This window comes from Salmo salar, chromosome 14 (assembly GCF_965601325.2).
Source record: "Salmo salar chromosome 14, fSalSal1, whole genome shotgun sequence".
NCBI classification, from domain to species: Eukaryota; Metazoa; Chordata; class Actinopteri; order Salmoniformes; family Salmonidae; genus Salmo; species Salmo salar.
The window spans coordinates 28,338,619-28,354,271 of NC_138304.1; the positions used below are offsets into that span (position 1 = coordinate 28,338,619).

General features: G+C 42.9%; 2 protein-coding genes across 2 annotated transcripts in view; both read left to right on the forward strand.

Moving 5' to 3' along the window:
• The first annotated feature begins 110 nt into the window (after positions 1-110).
• Positions 111-2,554, forward strand: ccr12a (chemokine (C-C motif) receptor 12a). The gene is given in 2 exon segments (NM_001173762.1): positions 111-200; positions 432-2,554. A coding segment is annotated over 1 exon segment (1,116 nt). The 5' UTR covers positions 111-200; positions 432-449; the 3' UTR covers positions 1,566-2,554.
• Positions 2,555-8,699: 6,145 nt separating this feature from the next.
• Positions 8,700-15,653, forward strand: part of LOC106569213 (E3 ubiquitin-protein ligase HECW1) — a 65,993-nt gene continuing 59,039 nt past the window's right edge. Inside the window, exon 1 of the mRNA XM_014140349.3 lies at positions 8,700-8,953. Within this exon, the coding sequence (XP_013995824.3) occupies positions 8,924-8,953 (30 nt within the window). The 5' untranslated portion in view covers positions 8,700-8,923. The remainder of the gene's footprint in view (positions 8,954-15,653) is intronic.

Sequence of the window (15,653 nt, forward strand, 5' to 3'; positions counted from 1 at the left end):
TGGTTCCTCTATTGAACAGTGGCAAGACAGCCCCTTGTTTGGGAGGCTCTTAGGCTGGAGTAGATCACATATCTCTAGCAGTACCAACCCCTCTCGCACACAAAGCTTCAACCTACTGTACTAGCAGTGACACTTTTTAACAGGAAAACAACACTTCCTTTCTGACTATCACAACACCAGGACCTAGAAAAGTCACACTGGTAAGTTGTTAACGTATTGCTTTAAGTATACAGTCCACTTGCAGATTGTAGGGTATTGACTGAGAAGTTAAGTAGTTAAAATGAGTAGTTTCTGGTATTTACTTAATTTTATTAAAGAAATGAAAGCATATTTACCAGCTAAATATTGTGTAACTACCTGTTTATCTTGCAATCTGCAAATACTAATAATAGCAGACCAGAAAATGAAACATATTTACAACCTTTAAACAGGTTACGAGACTGACAACCATGGCGGAGTACAAAGACTTCTTGGATTTGTTCAGCGATGAAAATGACATGGATTATAACTACACAGACCCCATCTATGTTGTGGATAAAGTGGTGAATTTTTGTGTCACAGCTGATGTGAACAGATTTGGAGCCAAGTTCACCCCAATATTGTACACCATCAATTTCCTGCTGAGCATCATTGGGAATGGGCTGGTTCTGTGCATTATTTACAAATATGAGAAGCTCACTTGTGTCACCAACATCTTCCTCCTCAACCTGGTCATCTCTGACCTGCTGTTCGCCTCCAGTTTGCCCTTCTGGGCCTTGTACTACTTCTATGGGTGGATCTTTGGCCCGGTCATGTGCAAGCTAGTGGGTAGCGTGTACTTCATAGGATTCTACAGCTCCATCCTCTTCCTCACTCTCATGACCTTTGACCGGTACCTGGCTGTGGTCCATGCCATCAACGCCGCCAAACGGAGGAGGAAGATCTACGCCTGTGTCTCCTCGGCAGTCGTGTGGTGTATCAGCCTGCTGGCCAGTGTCAATGAGTTGGTTCTATACAACGTCTGGAAGGATCCTCATGTCGGACACCTTTGTGAGGAGACGGGCTTCTCCAATGAGATCATGATAAAATGGCAGCTGGTTGGTTACTATCAGCAGTTTGTGATCTTCTTCCTGTTTCCCTTGGCTATGGTCATGTACTGCTATGTTAGAATCACGGTCCGAATCATGTCAACCCAGATGAGAGGGAAGTGCAGGGCAGTCAAGCTGATTTTCGTGATTATATTCACGTTTTTTGTGTGCTGGACCCCATACAATGTTGTAATTCTGTTGAGGGCCCTCCAGATCTCCACCAGTGATGATTCTGATCCATGTTTTGAAGTGCTTAACTACGCTCTGTATGTCACTAGGAATATAGCATACCTCTACTGTTGTGTGAGCCCTGTCTTTTACACGTTTGTTGGGAAAAAGTTTCAGAGTCACTTCAGGAAACTACTTGCAAAGCGCATCCCATGTCTGAAGAGACATATACCGACTAGCCAAAATAGCAACAGTAGAATAACGTCTCAGAAAAGTCCACATAACACGTATGAATATGAGAAAGGAACTGGTCTTCAAACCAGAGTATAGGTTCCGGTTTTGGATGCCGGTACTGTTTAAATGTAGGTGCAGGAACTCTACAATACGTTTGAGCTAATATTCTATTTTTTTTTTTTACCCCCTTTTTAAATTACGATCTTGTCTCATTGCTGCAACTCCCCAACGGGCTCGGGAGAGGCAAAGGTCGAGTCATGCCTCCTCCGAAACATGACCCACAAAACCGCGCTCCTTAACCAGGCTGTACCAATATGTCGGCGGAAACACAGCTCATCTGAAGATCCCGGCCAAACTCTCCCCTAACCCAGATGGCCAATTGTGCGCCGCCCTATGGGACTCCCGTTCACGGCCAGTTGTGACACAGACTGGGATCAAACCCAGGTCTGTAGTGACGCCTCAAGCACTGAGATGCAATGCCTTATATGCCTGCATCACTCAGGAGGCCCCTTGAGCTAATATTCTATAAGAGGAACAGGAGCTCAAGCAATAGAACATTTCAGGTGCCGGTACTTACAGTAGCTCTGGTGAGCTCCTGCCAGGTGAAAAACATGCCATTTAGCAGACACTTTTATCCAAAGTGACTTACAGTCATGCATGCATATATTTCACATATGGGTGGTCCTAGGAGTTGAACCCACAATCCTGGCATTGGAAGAGTCATCCTCTACCAGGTTGAGCTACAGCAGACAAACTGTTGATATGGTTTGTAAATGATGTACAAGATGCCTGATAAGGTTTATGTTTTCCATGATGTTTAGCTTTGTTTGCATGCTTTGAGAAGGGCTTTATGTTAATGTTCTCAGGGAATTTCAGCACAACTCAATGTGTACATGCGATTACAATTATGTGTAGTTTTGCTTCTGACTTGATGTACTCAACATTTGTTGCTAAATTCTAAGTTACAATACAAATTACATTTTAAATCATTTTTTTCTATACAAGAAAGTGTACATTTTATTTGCTTCAGGAACTTGAGATGTTACTATCTTTGAATCTTTGCATTAAATTGTTCATAAAATAAATTAAGAGTCTTGAAATCAAGTATTTATTTATCTGTGCCTTGTGGCTCTGAATGTTGAGCAACTGAATATCGGTCTACCTGTTGAGAAAGATGCATATTCTATGCTCTATCATACTCTATGTACTGTAGGCCTCTATCATACCATCTTCTAGTTGCCATAACTATGGTGAAAGAAAACCAACAATTTATCCACAATAGCTATTTTCAGAGCAGCCTGTTCTTGGTATTACTCAGAACTTCCCTACTCACACTTCTCTTCTCAGAAACTGGTTGGAGAGCATCCTATTAGTCATCCTATTATTCATATTTCACTTTGTTTAACATTTAGGGACAGTTTTCCCAGACAGAGATTAAGCCTACACTCTTAGAAACAAGGATTCTAAAGGGTTCTCCCCATAGGTTAACTATTTTTGGTTCTAGGTACAACCGTTTTGGGTTCCATGTAGAACTCTCTGTGGAAAAAGTTGTACATGGAACCCAAAAGGGTTCTTCAAATGGTTCTCCTATGGGGACAGCCGAAGAACCCTTTTAGGTTACAGATAGAAACAATTGTTCTAGCAGTGTAGCCCTGGACTAAAAAGCATGTTCAATGAAGGTTCTCCATTGAACATGTTTTTAGTCTAGGACTAGGCTTAATCTGTGTCCGAGAAACCAGCCCTAACAATATTACAAAATCATTCTTCAGTGGAATTGTATACCAGTCATTTACCAGATGCTTTGGTGGCAGGTAGCCTAGTGGTTAGAGTGTTGTACTAGTAATTGTAAAGGTTGCAAGATCAAATCCTTGAGCTGACAAGGTAAAAATCTGTTGTCCTAAACCTGAGAATTTGTTCTTAACTGACTTGACCTAGTTAAATAAATGCTTAAACTGCATTACAATATGTGTGTTCAACTATGACAGGTGAGAAAACACATACCCTTATCTTTACAAACAGAGCCTCCTTTAAAAAAAGGTCTGAGTGTAGCAGTCACAGTGCAAGAAAGCAAGCGAAAGCCAGCACTCAGATGGCGGAGGTAAACAGGCTTCTGTGAATGTCAGAAGCACAAGTTACTTCAGGTCTCAGGGAGGGTGATGCAACACGTAATGGGCACATGGTGGCACTATTCATCACAGTACAAAGGAAAGTTTTCCTGGGACCCAGAGTTTTTCCTGATCTGGTAGGCTAACCCAGTGGTTCTCAAACCACTCTTTGGGGACTCCCAGCCAGTTCATGTATTTGATATATTCCAAAACTAGCACAGCAGATTCAACTCGTCAACTAACCCTTGATTAGGTGAATCTAGTGAAGTAGTTAAGGGCTAAAATGACATTTTGAAACATCTGGGGGTCCCTGAGGAGAGGTTTGAGAACCCCTGGGCTAACCTAACCAGGTCAAATCTGGACCCTGGTTGGAGGGTCTGACATAGTAATAAATCAGCTGTAAAACGGTTTTATATGACAAGGGAGGCTAGTTGAGAACAAGTTTTCATTTGCAACTGTGACCTGGCCAAGATAAAGCAAAGCAGTTCGACACATACAACAAGTGCTCCAGTGCTCCCCCACAGCCCAGTTTATCCTGTGCCTCCTCCTCGGACCAGGCCTCCAGTGGGTCTCCCCATCCTGGTTAAGCTTGTGCCTCCTCCATGGACCAGGCCTCCAGTGGGTCTCCCCATCCTGGTCTCTCCTGTGCCGCCTCCACGGACCAGGCCTCCAGTGGGTCTCCCCATCCTGGTCTCTCCTGTGCCGTCTCCACGGACCAGGCCTCCAGTGGGTCTCCCCATCCTGGTCTCTCCTGTGCCGCCTCCACGGACCAGGCCTCCAGTGGGTCTCCCCATCCTGGTCTCTCCTGTGTCGCCTCCACGGACCAGGCCTCCAGTGGGTCTCCCCAGTGCCTGCGCCCAGAGCCAGGCCTCCTTCATGTCTCCCCAGCCTGGTGAATCCTGGGCCAGAGCCGCCCGCCAGTCCGGAGCCGCCAGAGCTGCCCGCCAATCCGGAGCCGCCAGAGCCGCCCGCCAGTCCGGAGCCGCCAGAGCCGCCCGCCAGTCCGGAGCCGCCAGAGCCGCCAGAGCCGCCCGCCTGTCCGGAGCCGCCAGAGCCGCCCGCCTGTCCGGCGCCGCCATCGCCGCCCGCCAGCCGGGCGCAGCCATCGTCGCCCGCCAGCCATACAGGGCATCTGAACACACAAAATACATTTAGATGATTTTCATTACATTTTGGGTGTTTTATTTAACTTTTGTACACCTGTTGTGTTCCCGGTCAAAAATGACCAGTCATTAGAAATGAATGGGTGAGACTACAATTAGCGTATAAAATTGAGTTCAGGCACATGCCCATTCATCAGAAGGAAACAATTCCTCTCCAGACCCCCGCATGCATGTGCGTTTGAGCACACACACACACACACCTCACTTCCCTTCTTGGCTTCCATGGCAACCCCCAATAGAATCTTTCCCCCATGGGAACCACACCTGTTGGCATTCTCATAAACAATCTCAACATTGTTTCAATAATATATAGAACTTGTCTTGCAGCTCTGGTATATAAAGCTTTTTTGAGGCCTTGCTCTGTTGCAGCACAATGACCAAACAATATACTGTATGCGAGGCTCTTGATCATATCTTTGATCATGAGACTGGTGAGGAGGAGAGAGGCCAGGAAACTGACAGTGAAGTTGTCTCTGATGAATAGCACAATATATCTCAGCTGAGTATTTGTTATAGTCAAAATAAAAACATTTGAACTCAAAAACGATTTGTATGAGTGTAACGCCCTGGCCATAGAGAGGGGTTTTTTGTTCTTTATTTTGGTTAGGCCAGGGTGTTACATTGGGTGGGCGTTCTATGTTATTTTTCTATGTTTTTGTATTTCTTTGTTTTGGGCCGTGTGTGGCTCCCAATCAGGCACAGCTGAGGTTCGTTGTTGATTGGGAGTCACACATAAGTGCACGTTTTTCCGTTGGGGTTTTGGTGGGTAATTGTTTCTGTCATTGTGTTTCACCTGTCAGGACTGTTGGCTGTCAGTTTCTTGTTTTGTAATTGTATAGTGTTCCGTTTAATAATTAAATATGATGAACACTAACTCCGCTGCGTTTTGGTCCACTCTCTCTCATGGCAGTCGTTACAATGAGCTCAGGTCAATGAGCCCTACAGGCCATAAATAGCAAAGTTCAAAATGTGTAATGTTCACAAGAACTTAAGATGATAAAAAGATCTAACACAACATTAGGGGATAATATATGTATTATTATGGATTTATAATCAGCTATAATGGGGCGGTCATTTTGGACTGAGAACACAGAATGAATTAACATGAAATGAGCACAACAGGAGGAGTAAAGCATTGTTGGTTAAGGGCTTATAAGTAAGCATTTCCCTGTAAGGTTTACACCTGTTGTATTCGGCGCATGTAACAAATAAAATGGTATTTATTTGATTTTATTTGTTGTTCCTTCTTCACCACACTGTCTGTGTGGGTGGGCCATTTCAGTTTGTCTGTGATGTGTATGCCGAGGAACTTAAAACTTTCCACCTTCTCCACTACTGTCCCTTCGATGTGGATAGGGGGGTGCTCCCTCTGCTGTTTCCTGAAGTCCACGATCATCTTCCTTGTTTTGTTGACGTTGAGTGAGAGGTTGTTTTCCTGACACCACACTCCGAGTGTCCTCACCTCCTCCCTGTAGGCTGTCTCATCGTTGTTGGTAATCAAGCCCAGTAATGTTGTGTCGTCAGCAAACTTGATGATTGAGTTGGAGGCGTGCATAGCCACGCAGTCATGGGTGAACAGGGAGTACAGGAGGGGGGTGAGCACGCACCCTTGTGGGGCCCCAGTGTTGCGGGTCAGTAAACTGGGGATGTTGTTTCCTTGTGCATGAGTTGACAAATCATGAGGCAAATCAGTCTAAACAACAGTATTGTTCCTTTTTTTAACTTTTTTTACTTTGTGTCAATATTTTTTTATTCAACCGAATCTAAATTGTTGGGGCAAATACCAGCTCTCCACACGTTTGCGGTGCTGTGCTGAACTTTGCAAGGTGGATAGATGGAAATTGCCACGTAATGCTACAAATGAAGAAACATATCCTATACGAATGTTCTACTATCTCGATATTTCAAGTTAGTATCTCTTCAAGGTAGTATCTCGAAATTTTGACTTAGTATCTTGAATATTTGAGATAGAATCTCGAAATGTTGAAATAATATCTTGAAAGGTTTACTTATGTATCTCAACATTTTTAGATAATATTTACATTTTGAGAAGAAACAAAAGTGGTGGGGGAATGGGCTTCCATACTATGGACATACTGTACATTTGTGAAATGACCCTGTCTTTCAAAGATAATTCGTAAAAATCCAAATAACTTCACAGATCTTCATTGTAAAGGGTTTAAACCCTGTTTCCCATGCTTGTTCAATTAACCATAAACAATTAATGAACATGCACCTGTGGAACGGTCGTTAAGACACTAACAGCCTACATATGGTATGCAATTAAGATCACAGTTGTGAAAACTTACGACAGTAAAGAGGCCTTTCTATTGACTCTGAAAAACTCCAAAAGAAAGATGCCCATGGTCCCTGCTCATCTGCGTGAACGTGCCTTAGGCATGCTGCAAGGAGGCATGATGACTGCAGATGTGGCCAGGGCAATAAATTGCAATGTCTGTACTGTGAGACACCTAAGACAGCGCTACAGGGAGACAGGATGGACAGCTGATCGTCCTCGCAGTGGCAGACCACATGTAACAACACCTGCACAGAATCGGTACATCCGAACATCACACCTGCGGGACAGGTACAGGATGGCAACAACAACTGCCCGAGTTATACCTAGGAACGCACAATCCCTCCATCAGTGCTCAGACTGTCCGCAATAGGCTGAGAGAGGCTGGGCTGAGGGCTTGTAGGCCTGTTGTAAGGCAGGTCCTCACCAGACATCACTGGCAACAACCCACTGTCGCTGGACCAGACAGGACTGGCAAAAGTGCTCTTCACTGGTGAGTCACAGTTTTGTCTCACCAGGGGTGATGGTCAGATTCGCGTTTATCGTCGAAGGAATGAGCGTTACACTGAGGCCTGTACTCTGGAGCGGGATTGATTTGGAGATGGAGGGTCCGTCATGGTCTGGGGCAGTGTGCCACAGCATCATCAGACTGAGCTTGTTGTCATTGCAGGCAATCTCAACGCTGTGCGTTACAGGGAAGATATCCTCCTCCCTCATGTGGTACCCTTCCTGCAGGCTCATCCTGACATGACCCTCCAGCATGACAATGCCACCAGCCATACTGCTCGTTCTGTGTGTGATTTCCTGCAAGACAGGAATGTCAGTATTCTGCCATGACCAACGAAGAGCCCGGATCTCAATCCCATTGAGCACGTCTGGGACCTGTTGGATCGGAGGGTGAGGGCTAGGGCCATTCCCCCCAGAAATGTCAGGGAATTTGCAGGTGCCTTGTTGGAAGAGTGGGGTAACATCTCACAGCAAGAACTGGCAAATCTGGTACAGTCCATGAGGAGGAGATGCACTGATGTACTTAATGCAGCTGGTGGCCACACCAGATAATGACTGTTACTTCTGATTTTGACCTCCCCTCCCCTTTATTTAGGAACACGTTATTCCATTTCTGTTAGTCACATGTCTGTGGAACTTGTTCAGTTTATGTCTCAGTTGTTGAATCTTGTTATGTTCATACAAATATTTACACATGTTAAGTTTGCTGAAAATAAACACAGTTGACAGTTAGAGGACGTTTCTTTTTTTGCTGAGTTTATATACACTGAACAAATATATAAATGTAAAGTCTTGGTCCCATGTTTCATGAGTTGAAATGGAAAATCCCATACATTTTTCATAGCACGAAAAGCTTGTTTCTCTAAAATTTTACTGAGGAGTATTTCTGTCTGTCATAAAGGCCTTTTGTGGGGAAAAGCTCATTCTGATTGGCTGGTCCTGGCTCCCCAGTGGGTGGGCCTGCACCCCTGCCGAGTCATGTGAAATCCATAGATTACGGACTAATTGATTTATTTCAATTGATTGATGTCCTTATATGAACTGTAAAAGTGTTGCATGTTGCGTTTATATTTTTGTTCAGTATAAATACGTAATTCTGATATGCGTGCGAGTGCCTTGCTAAGCGTGGGCTTTTAATTTGTGCGTGATGCGTGCATGGGCGGGGGCAGCGAAACAGAGGCTAAATTGATGCAAAATGGTCCGCTATTGGTCGAAGCATTGTGGTACCCAAGAGAAAGACCACTGCACAGCAGCATCGCCCTACGAATGTTCAGAAAATCGTCCGACAAACCTGGAACATGGCTCAACGGAGGATGTGCGATGTCCTATTCTTAGAACACCCAAACATGAGAAATGCCATAAGAATTTGAAGTTTCATCTAGTATGATTCAAAGGCAGGTGACACTGACCCAGGTACGTTTAGATACATTTATTTGTCCATCTGTGAATAAGATAGTCGTGGCTAAATTGATACGTGCTCGTGTCTGAATCGATCTCTAGTTAATTTTGATTTATGGGATCACGAGTTCTATGTGCTACAATATAATACTGACTGAGGTTGACGCCTCGTATTTTCTCAAACAACGAGATTGTTTCCATGGATGCGCTAACAAATGGCCAGCCACTAAAATTCACCCCTGTACTGTAGCTTACTACTATGGCTGACTATGAAAGGTCTCGCAGTGTTTGTTGATATTAGAAAGTGAGTATTGATTTAGGCATTCCATTCGTAGGGTGTGTTTTCATCGAGTCTGTATAACCAAGTCAGAGTAGGTCAATCCTATAGGGATGCCCCACCATAATATGAGAGAGAGAGAGAGAGAGAGAGAGAGAGAGAGAGAGAGTCTTGTTCTGTTTGAATTTAAAATACAACACTACATAGAATGGAGTGGTGAGATAAGGAGGAAGGCAATATTTGTAATTTACTAAAGTACTACTATAGTACTACTGCTACCATATTAGTACTGCTACCATAGTACTACTGCTACAATAGGCCGCCTACAACACACAGGCTGTTCCAGCCCGATGAGCACAGGGAGATAGAAACTGTTTTCATCATAAAAGGCAGTCAGTGCCCACGAGTAGCAGTAATAGCAGTAATCCTGATCAGTAGCAGAGAGATTGACCAGATTACTATTGATTCACCTGTAACTGCCAAAGACTCAAGCTACCATGTAGAAGGGGGACCCGCAGTCTATTGATCCATGTTAAAATCACCACTGTGGAGGAGACAGCTTGTTCACTGTGAAAGGTCTATGAATACAAGAAAGGCACATATGGAAAATCAAGCTAATATTCCTGCTACAGTTTCAGTGTCTGTTGTCATATTGTCGATCAAGGAAAGTAAAATGTAATACATTTTATTTGAGATGTGTGGGTTGCCCCATAGACAATATTTTATGAACTGGCAATGTTGCTAGACGTTTATACAGCATTTTCTTTACTTGGTTTTACTCAGTGTAAATCAAGTGGGATAGTTCAGTGTAAAGAAAATATAGTAAAACTGCCTGGGGCAAATTATGACAGAGACACTGACCAGAGTTGCTGATTTATTAAAACAACAAGGAGACATAACCACAGAATACTCTGTTTTATCCTACCTCTTATCTCTCCATATCCTCGAATTTCTGGTTAAACTCTCCATGTGGATTTGTACCAATTCACACTAATTTGAACTATTTCTTTGTTTGTTCCTTAAGCTTCTTCAGGCTTTTGTCTAGTCAGGATCTACTTGTAAACTCTCTGTTCTCTGCTGCCTCCAATACTCACTTATCTCCCAGCCTCATAAAAGTTGGAGAGGGATTGTATTTCCCTGCCTGCCAACTGTCTGCAACCATTATACACTTACATTTGGAATGGATTTGAGGGCCTAATTGATCACCCCTGCCGCCTCTTAGTGGCTGGTATATATTAGGCCTACTATACTGTCATGTATTTGAAGGACAATTAATCAATTTGATACACCTTACTGAGCACATTTAATCAATATGTATCTATTGTCTTCCTCAAGTCTCTGAGCATGGAGTAGTAACAGTAGAGCCTCTGAATGGATGAGAGAGGGGAGAGCACTTTTACAAAATCCCCCAAAATGCACCTCCCTGCTCCAGCCCTGCTTGGTTTAGCCCTGTGGATTTAAATGAGCAGAAGGAAGTATAATGCTGAGCCACTGCTCAATACATAGTTTAAAAATGCATTGAGTGAGTCATCTAACCAACCAGCTAGCCAGCCCCAGTGCAGAGCTGCATTAGGAGGACTGAACATTGCTCCTTTGACTGGAAGGATATTTATGATGTTGCTGCTAATCTAGTGCCGTGAATAAGACACAGTATCAGGATCTCAGTATCTGGATGCAACAGAATGCTATATAGACTGCTTTTAGACAGGCAACCTATTTCTGCTATTTTTTCCACTCATTTGTCTTTTGACCAATCACATCAGATCTTTTCACATCAGATATTTTTCAGAGTTGGTCTGATTGATCAAAAGACCAATTATTGAAAAAAACATCATAATTGGGCTGCCTGGCTAAATGCAGCCATATTGTCCTAACTGCGTTCCCATGGTTGCACACTGCACGCTGCGATCAGCTATGGGGTTTGTTTAGCCTCACGCTGATTCGCTGTAGTGTAATTTGTGATGCCGGGATGATAGTGCACCAGGTCCTATTCTTCAGATTCATCTCAGGGAGTAAATCCAATTAGATTAAAATCATGAGCTTTATGTAGAGGTAGTTAGCCTACAGTATGGGATTCATTACAGTGGGGCATTTCCATGCATCATGCTGGCAACTGTCCAACCTTGTAGAGGCATCTTTTCTTTTTATAGCAAGACTTCTCCACAAAACTTCTTTGTATTTCACTCAACCTTTTTACTGTATTTAATCACAAGGGATTTACAACTCTCCTTCATTCTACTAGTATGGTGATATTGTTACAATGAGTTGGCAGCCTTTAAAGGTGATAAGGAGGGTAATTATACTGTCTGCATCTCTGCATGTATTAATTGGTTGGGAGCTCATGTGAAAGAAGAGCTATGTAGGCCTGGCCTACTGTATTATGTAAGTGGACTAATGTCTTCAGTTGCTGCACAGTGCAGATAGTTCAGGGAAACTGATGATCACTGAGCCAAGTTATCTCATATGGCTCCTAAAAGGAGTTAACTAATAGGCCAACTCAGAGATAGACAGAGAATAAACCACTGTACTGTAGTATTTTCTCTGTCTGGTGTTTTAATATGAAGCTTTTATTGTATACCTTAACCTTTTTTTTTGACCTCGCTTATTCACCATTTTAGTATTTTATCTACTCAACTATTCTATCTACCCAATTTTTCTACTTAACCTGCACACACAGCAGAGAATGACAAGTGAAATTGTCACATTCCTCCGTGCTCTTCCCTTTCTATTTTTACTTCTGCTCAAATATGTCTTAAACAGTGTGTGTTGTGTATGGTGGCATTCCATCCATACAGAGGTTGTATCAAGGCAGACAAGTGACCTTGTTGCTGAAGAACAGTGGCAGAGTTGTTGAAGAGGATGCTTGGCAGCTGCATGTACTTCCACACTGGAGGGCCAGAGAGTGGCTCTAATGAGACAGGCTATTGAGGGGTCATTGTGTTGGTGGATTGTTCTCAGCGCGGAGTGGGGGTCTTGTCTATTGTGTTGGCCAGCTGCCCGGGCAGACTAACAGACATATCTTCGTCTTTCACTTGGCCAGCATTGACTGAGTAGTGACTGAGTAGAGACAATGTGTGTGTATGTGGATGTGTGCACTAGTTCAACCGCACCTGCCCGAAATTGCTAACAGCCACCTGACTATACAGTGCCTTCAGAAAGTATTCAGACCCCTAGACTTTTTCAACATTTTGTTAGGTTACAGCCTTATTCCAAAATTGATTAAAAAAAAAAATCTCATCAATCTACACAGGATACCCCATAATGACAAAGCAAAAACAGGTTTTTAGAAATTGTTGCTAATTTATAAAAATATATAAAAAAACTGAAATATTACATTTACATAGGTATTCAGACCCTTTTACTCAATACTTTGTTGAAGCACCTTTTGCAGCGATTACAGCCTTAAGTCTTCTTGGGTATGATGCTACAAGCTTGGCACACCTGTATTTGGGGAGTTTCTCCCATTCTTCTCTGCAGATCCTCTGAAGCTCTATCAGGTTGGATGGGGAGCTTTGCTGCACAGCTATTTTCAGGTCTCTCCAGAGATGTTCGATCGAGTTCAAGTCCGGGCTCTGGCTAGGCCACTCAAGGACATTCAGGGACTTGTCCGGAAGACACTCCTGCGTTGTCTTGGCTGTGTGCATAGAGTTGTTGTCCCCTTGGAAGGTGAACCGTCACCCCAGTTTGAGGTCCTGAGCGCTCTGGAGCAGGTTTTCATCAAGGATCTGTCTGTACTTTGCTCTGTTCATCTTTTCCTCAATCATGACTAGTCTCCCAGTCTGTGACACTGAAAAACATCCCCACAGCATGATGTTGCCACCACCATGCTTCACCGTAGGGATGGTGTCAGGTTTCCTCCAGACATGACGCTTGGCATTCAGGCCAAAGAGTTTAATCTTGGTTTCATCAGACCAGAGTATATTTTTTTCTCATGGCCTGAGAGTCTTTAAGTGCCTTTTGGCAAACTCCAAGCACGCTGTCATGTGCCTTTTACTGAGGAGGGGCTTCCGTCTGGCCACTCTACCATAAAGCCCTGATTGGTGGAGTGCTGCAGAGATGGTTGTCCTTCTGGAAGGTTATCCCACCTCCACAGAGGAACTCTAGAGCTCTGTCAAAGTGACCATCGGGTTCTTGGTCACCTCCCTGACCAAGGTTCTTCTCCCCCAATTGCTCAGCTCTAGGAAGAGTCTTGGTGGTTCCATACTTCTTCCATTTCAGAATGATGGAGGCCACTGTGTTCTTGGACCTTCAATGCTGCAGAAATGTTTTGGTACCCTTCCCCAGGTCAGTGCCTCAACACAATCCTGTCCCGGAGCTCTACGGACAATTCCTTCGACCTCATAGCTTGGTTTTTGCTCTGACATGCACTGTGAACTGTAGGACCTTTATATAGACAGGTGTGTGCATTTCCAAATCATGTCCAATCAATTGAATTTACCACGGGTGGACTCCAATCAAGTTGTAGAAACTTCTCAAGGATGATCAATGGAAACAGGATGCACCGGAGCTCAATTTCGAGTCTCATATCAAAGGGTCTGAATACTTATGTAAATAAGGTATTTCTGTTTTTATTTTTAATGTATTTCCAAAATTGTCTAAACCTGTTTTTGCTTTGTAATTATGGGGTATTGTGTGTAGATTGCTGAGGATTTTTATTTATTTAATCTATTTTAGATTAAGACTGTAAGGTAACAAAATGTGGAAAAAGTTAAGGGGTCTGAATACTTTCCTGTATGGGATAAAGTGAAAATCTGAGGCCTGCACCCGACCCTAATGCGCTAATATAGAAAATGCGCTGTAGTCTACAGTCAGAGATGGCAGTCAACTTGTCTATCATTAGATACTGTATATGGAGCTTCTCTTCTGTCATTATATGTTGCCCTAGAACACTAAATAAACCCTTGCTCACCAGAATAATGCCATAAATTGATAGAATGAATGCTTCAGTCTAGTTGACATTGGTAAAGTTTTCTTTGTCATCTCTGCTTCTTTCACATAGCAAAGATGTTTAGGAAACAGGGAGAAAATACAAGAACAAAAATACTGGAGTTTTTCTGTGCAACATTTCCAAATGACATCAGTTTGACCACTTGTAAGAAAATAGAAAGCTGTGAAAACAACCCAACGTGTTTCTGATAATATTTCCGTTTGGCTTGAATGCATATTTGATGTGATTGAAATACTATCAGCTTTTATGATGCTGATAAAGATAACACCTCTACAGAACCTATCTAACTGTGCATTAGCTTTCTCTCAAGATGCTGAAAGAAATCATATTTCGCCACTCCTGACCCTGAGTCCAAATTTTGCCTGCATCAAATAAAACAGGTGTAGACTTTACTGTGAAATACTTACTTACGAGCCATTTCCCAGCAATGCAGAATTAAAAAGTAAGAAAAGATTAGCAAAAACACAATAAAATAACAATAATGCCTTGTGTACATTAGTACTCTGTGCCGCTTGCCGCTCCGGCCGCCCAGAGTGGCTCACTTGTGGGTGTGCTGGCAGCATATAGCAGCACGTTCAACTGTGCATCAAGAATTCAGCATAGCAAGTTTGTATGAAGGTCTGGTTAGTAAATAGTTTAATCCATTCTTTATTTCATGAATTTATTCACAGGTAAATAGTAATATGCTCTAAACCGCTCTGGTGACAAACAAACTTTGCTGCGCTGTTTCCAATCGTTCACATGGCTGGGAGAACCTATTCAAGTAAGTAAATACAGTAAAAAAAGTTTTTTTTAAACAATGTATTATTAGCTAACTAGCTATAGTGCAGGCTAACTCAAATGAACTGCTAAAGTAGCAGCTAGCTATCTAGCCAACTTTACAAACTGTATATCTAAGTTAATTAAATATCACCAGCTACCTAACTTAATTTTAGCTAGGTGTCTTGATGTATTTATCATTGTAAAAACAAACTCCAAATGCATTTGTAGGTAGCTAGGTAACAGCCATTAAGAAGGGTGAGTAGGCTATTCTGGATAGGGCAGGTACTTTTGTGTAGTTCCAGTCCCTAGAAGTGAGAACAGAGATATAGAAACATAATATTCAGTGCTGTCTAATTTGAGTAAAATGAAGTCTGTTTATTGCAATGTTTTATGCCCTCAGATACAGAGAGCTTTGAAAGCCTGTGTGCAGATGAAGAGGTCCCAATGAAGAGCAGTGGTTCTCAGTCCTGGACCTGGGGACTCAAAGGGGTGCACATTTTTGTTTTTGCCTTAGCACTACACAGCTGATTCAAATGATCAACTCATCATCAAGTTTCAAGTGGTATTTATGTACAGTTGAAGTCGGAAGTTTGCACACACTTAGGTTGGAGTCATTAAAACTAGTTTTTCAACCACTCCACAAATTTCTTGTTAACAAACTATACTTTTTGCAAGTCGGTTAGGACATCTACTTTGTGCATGACACAAGTAATTTTTCCAACAATTGT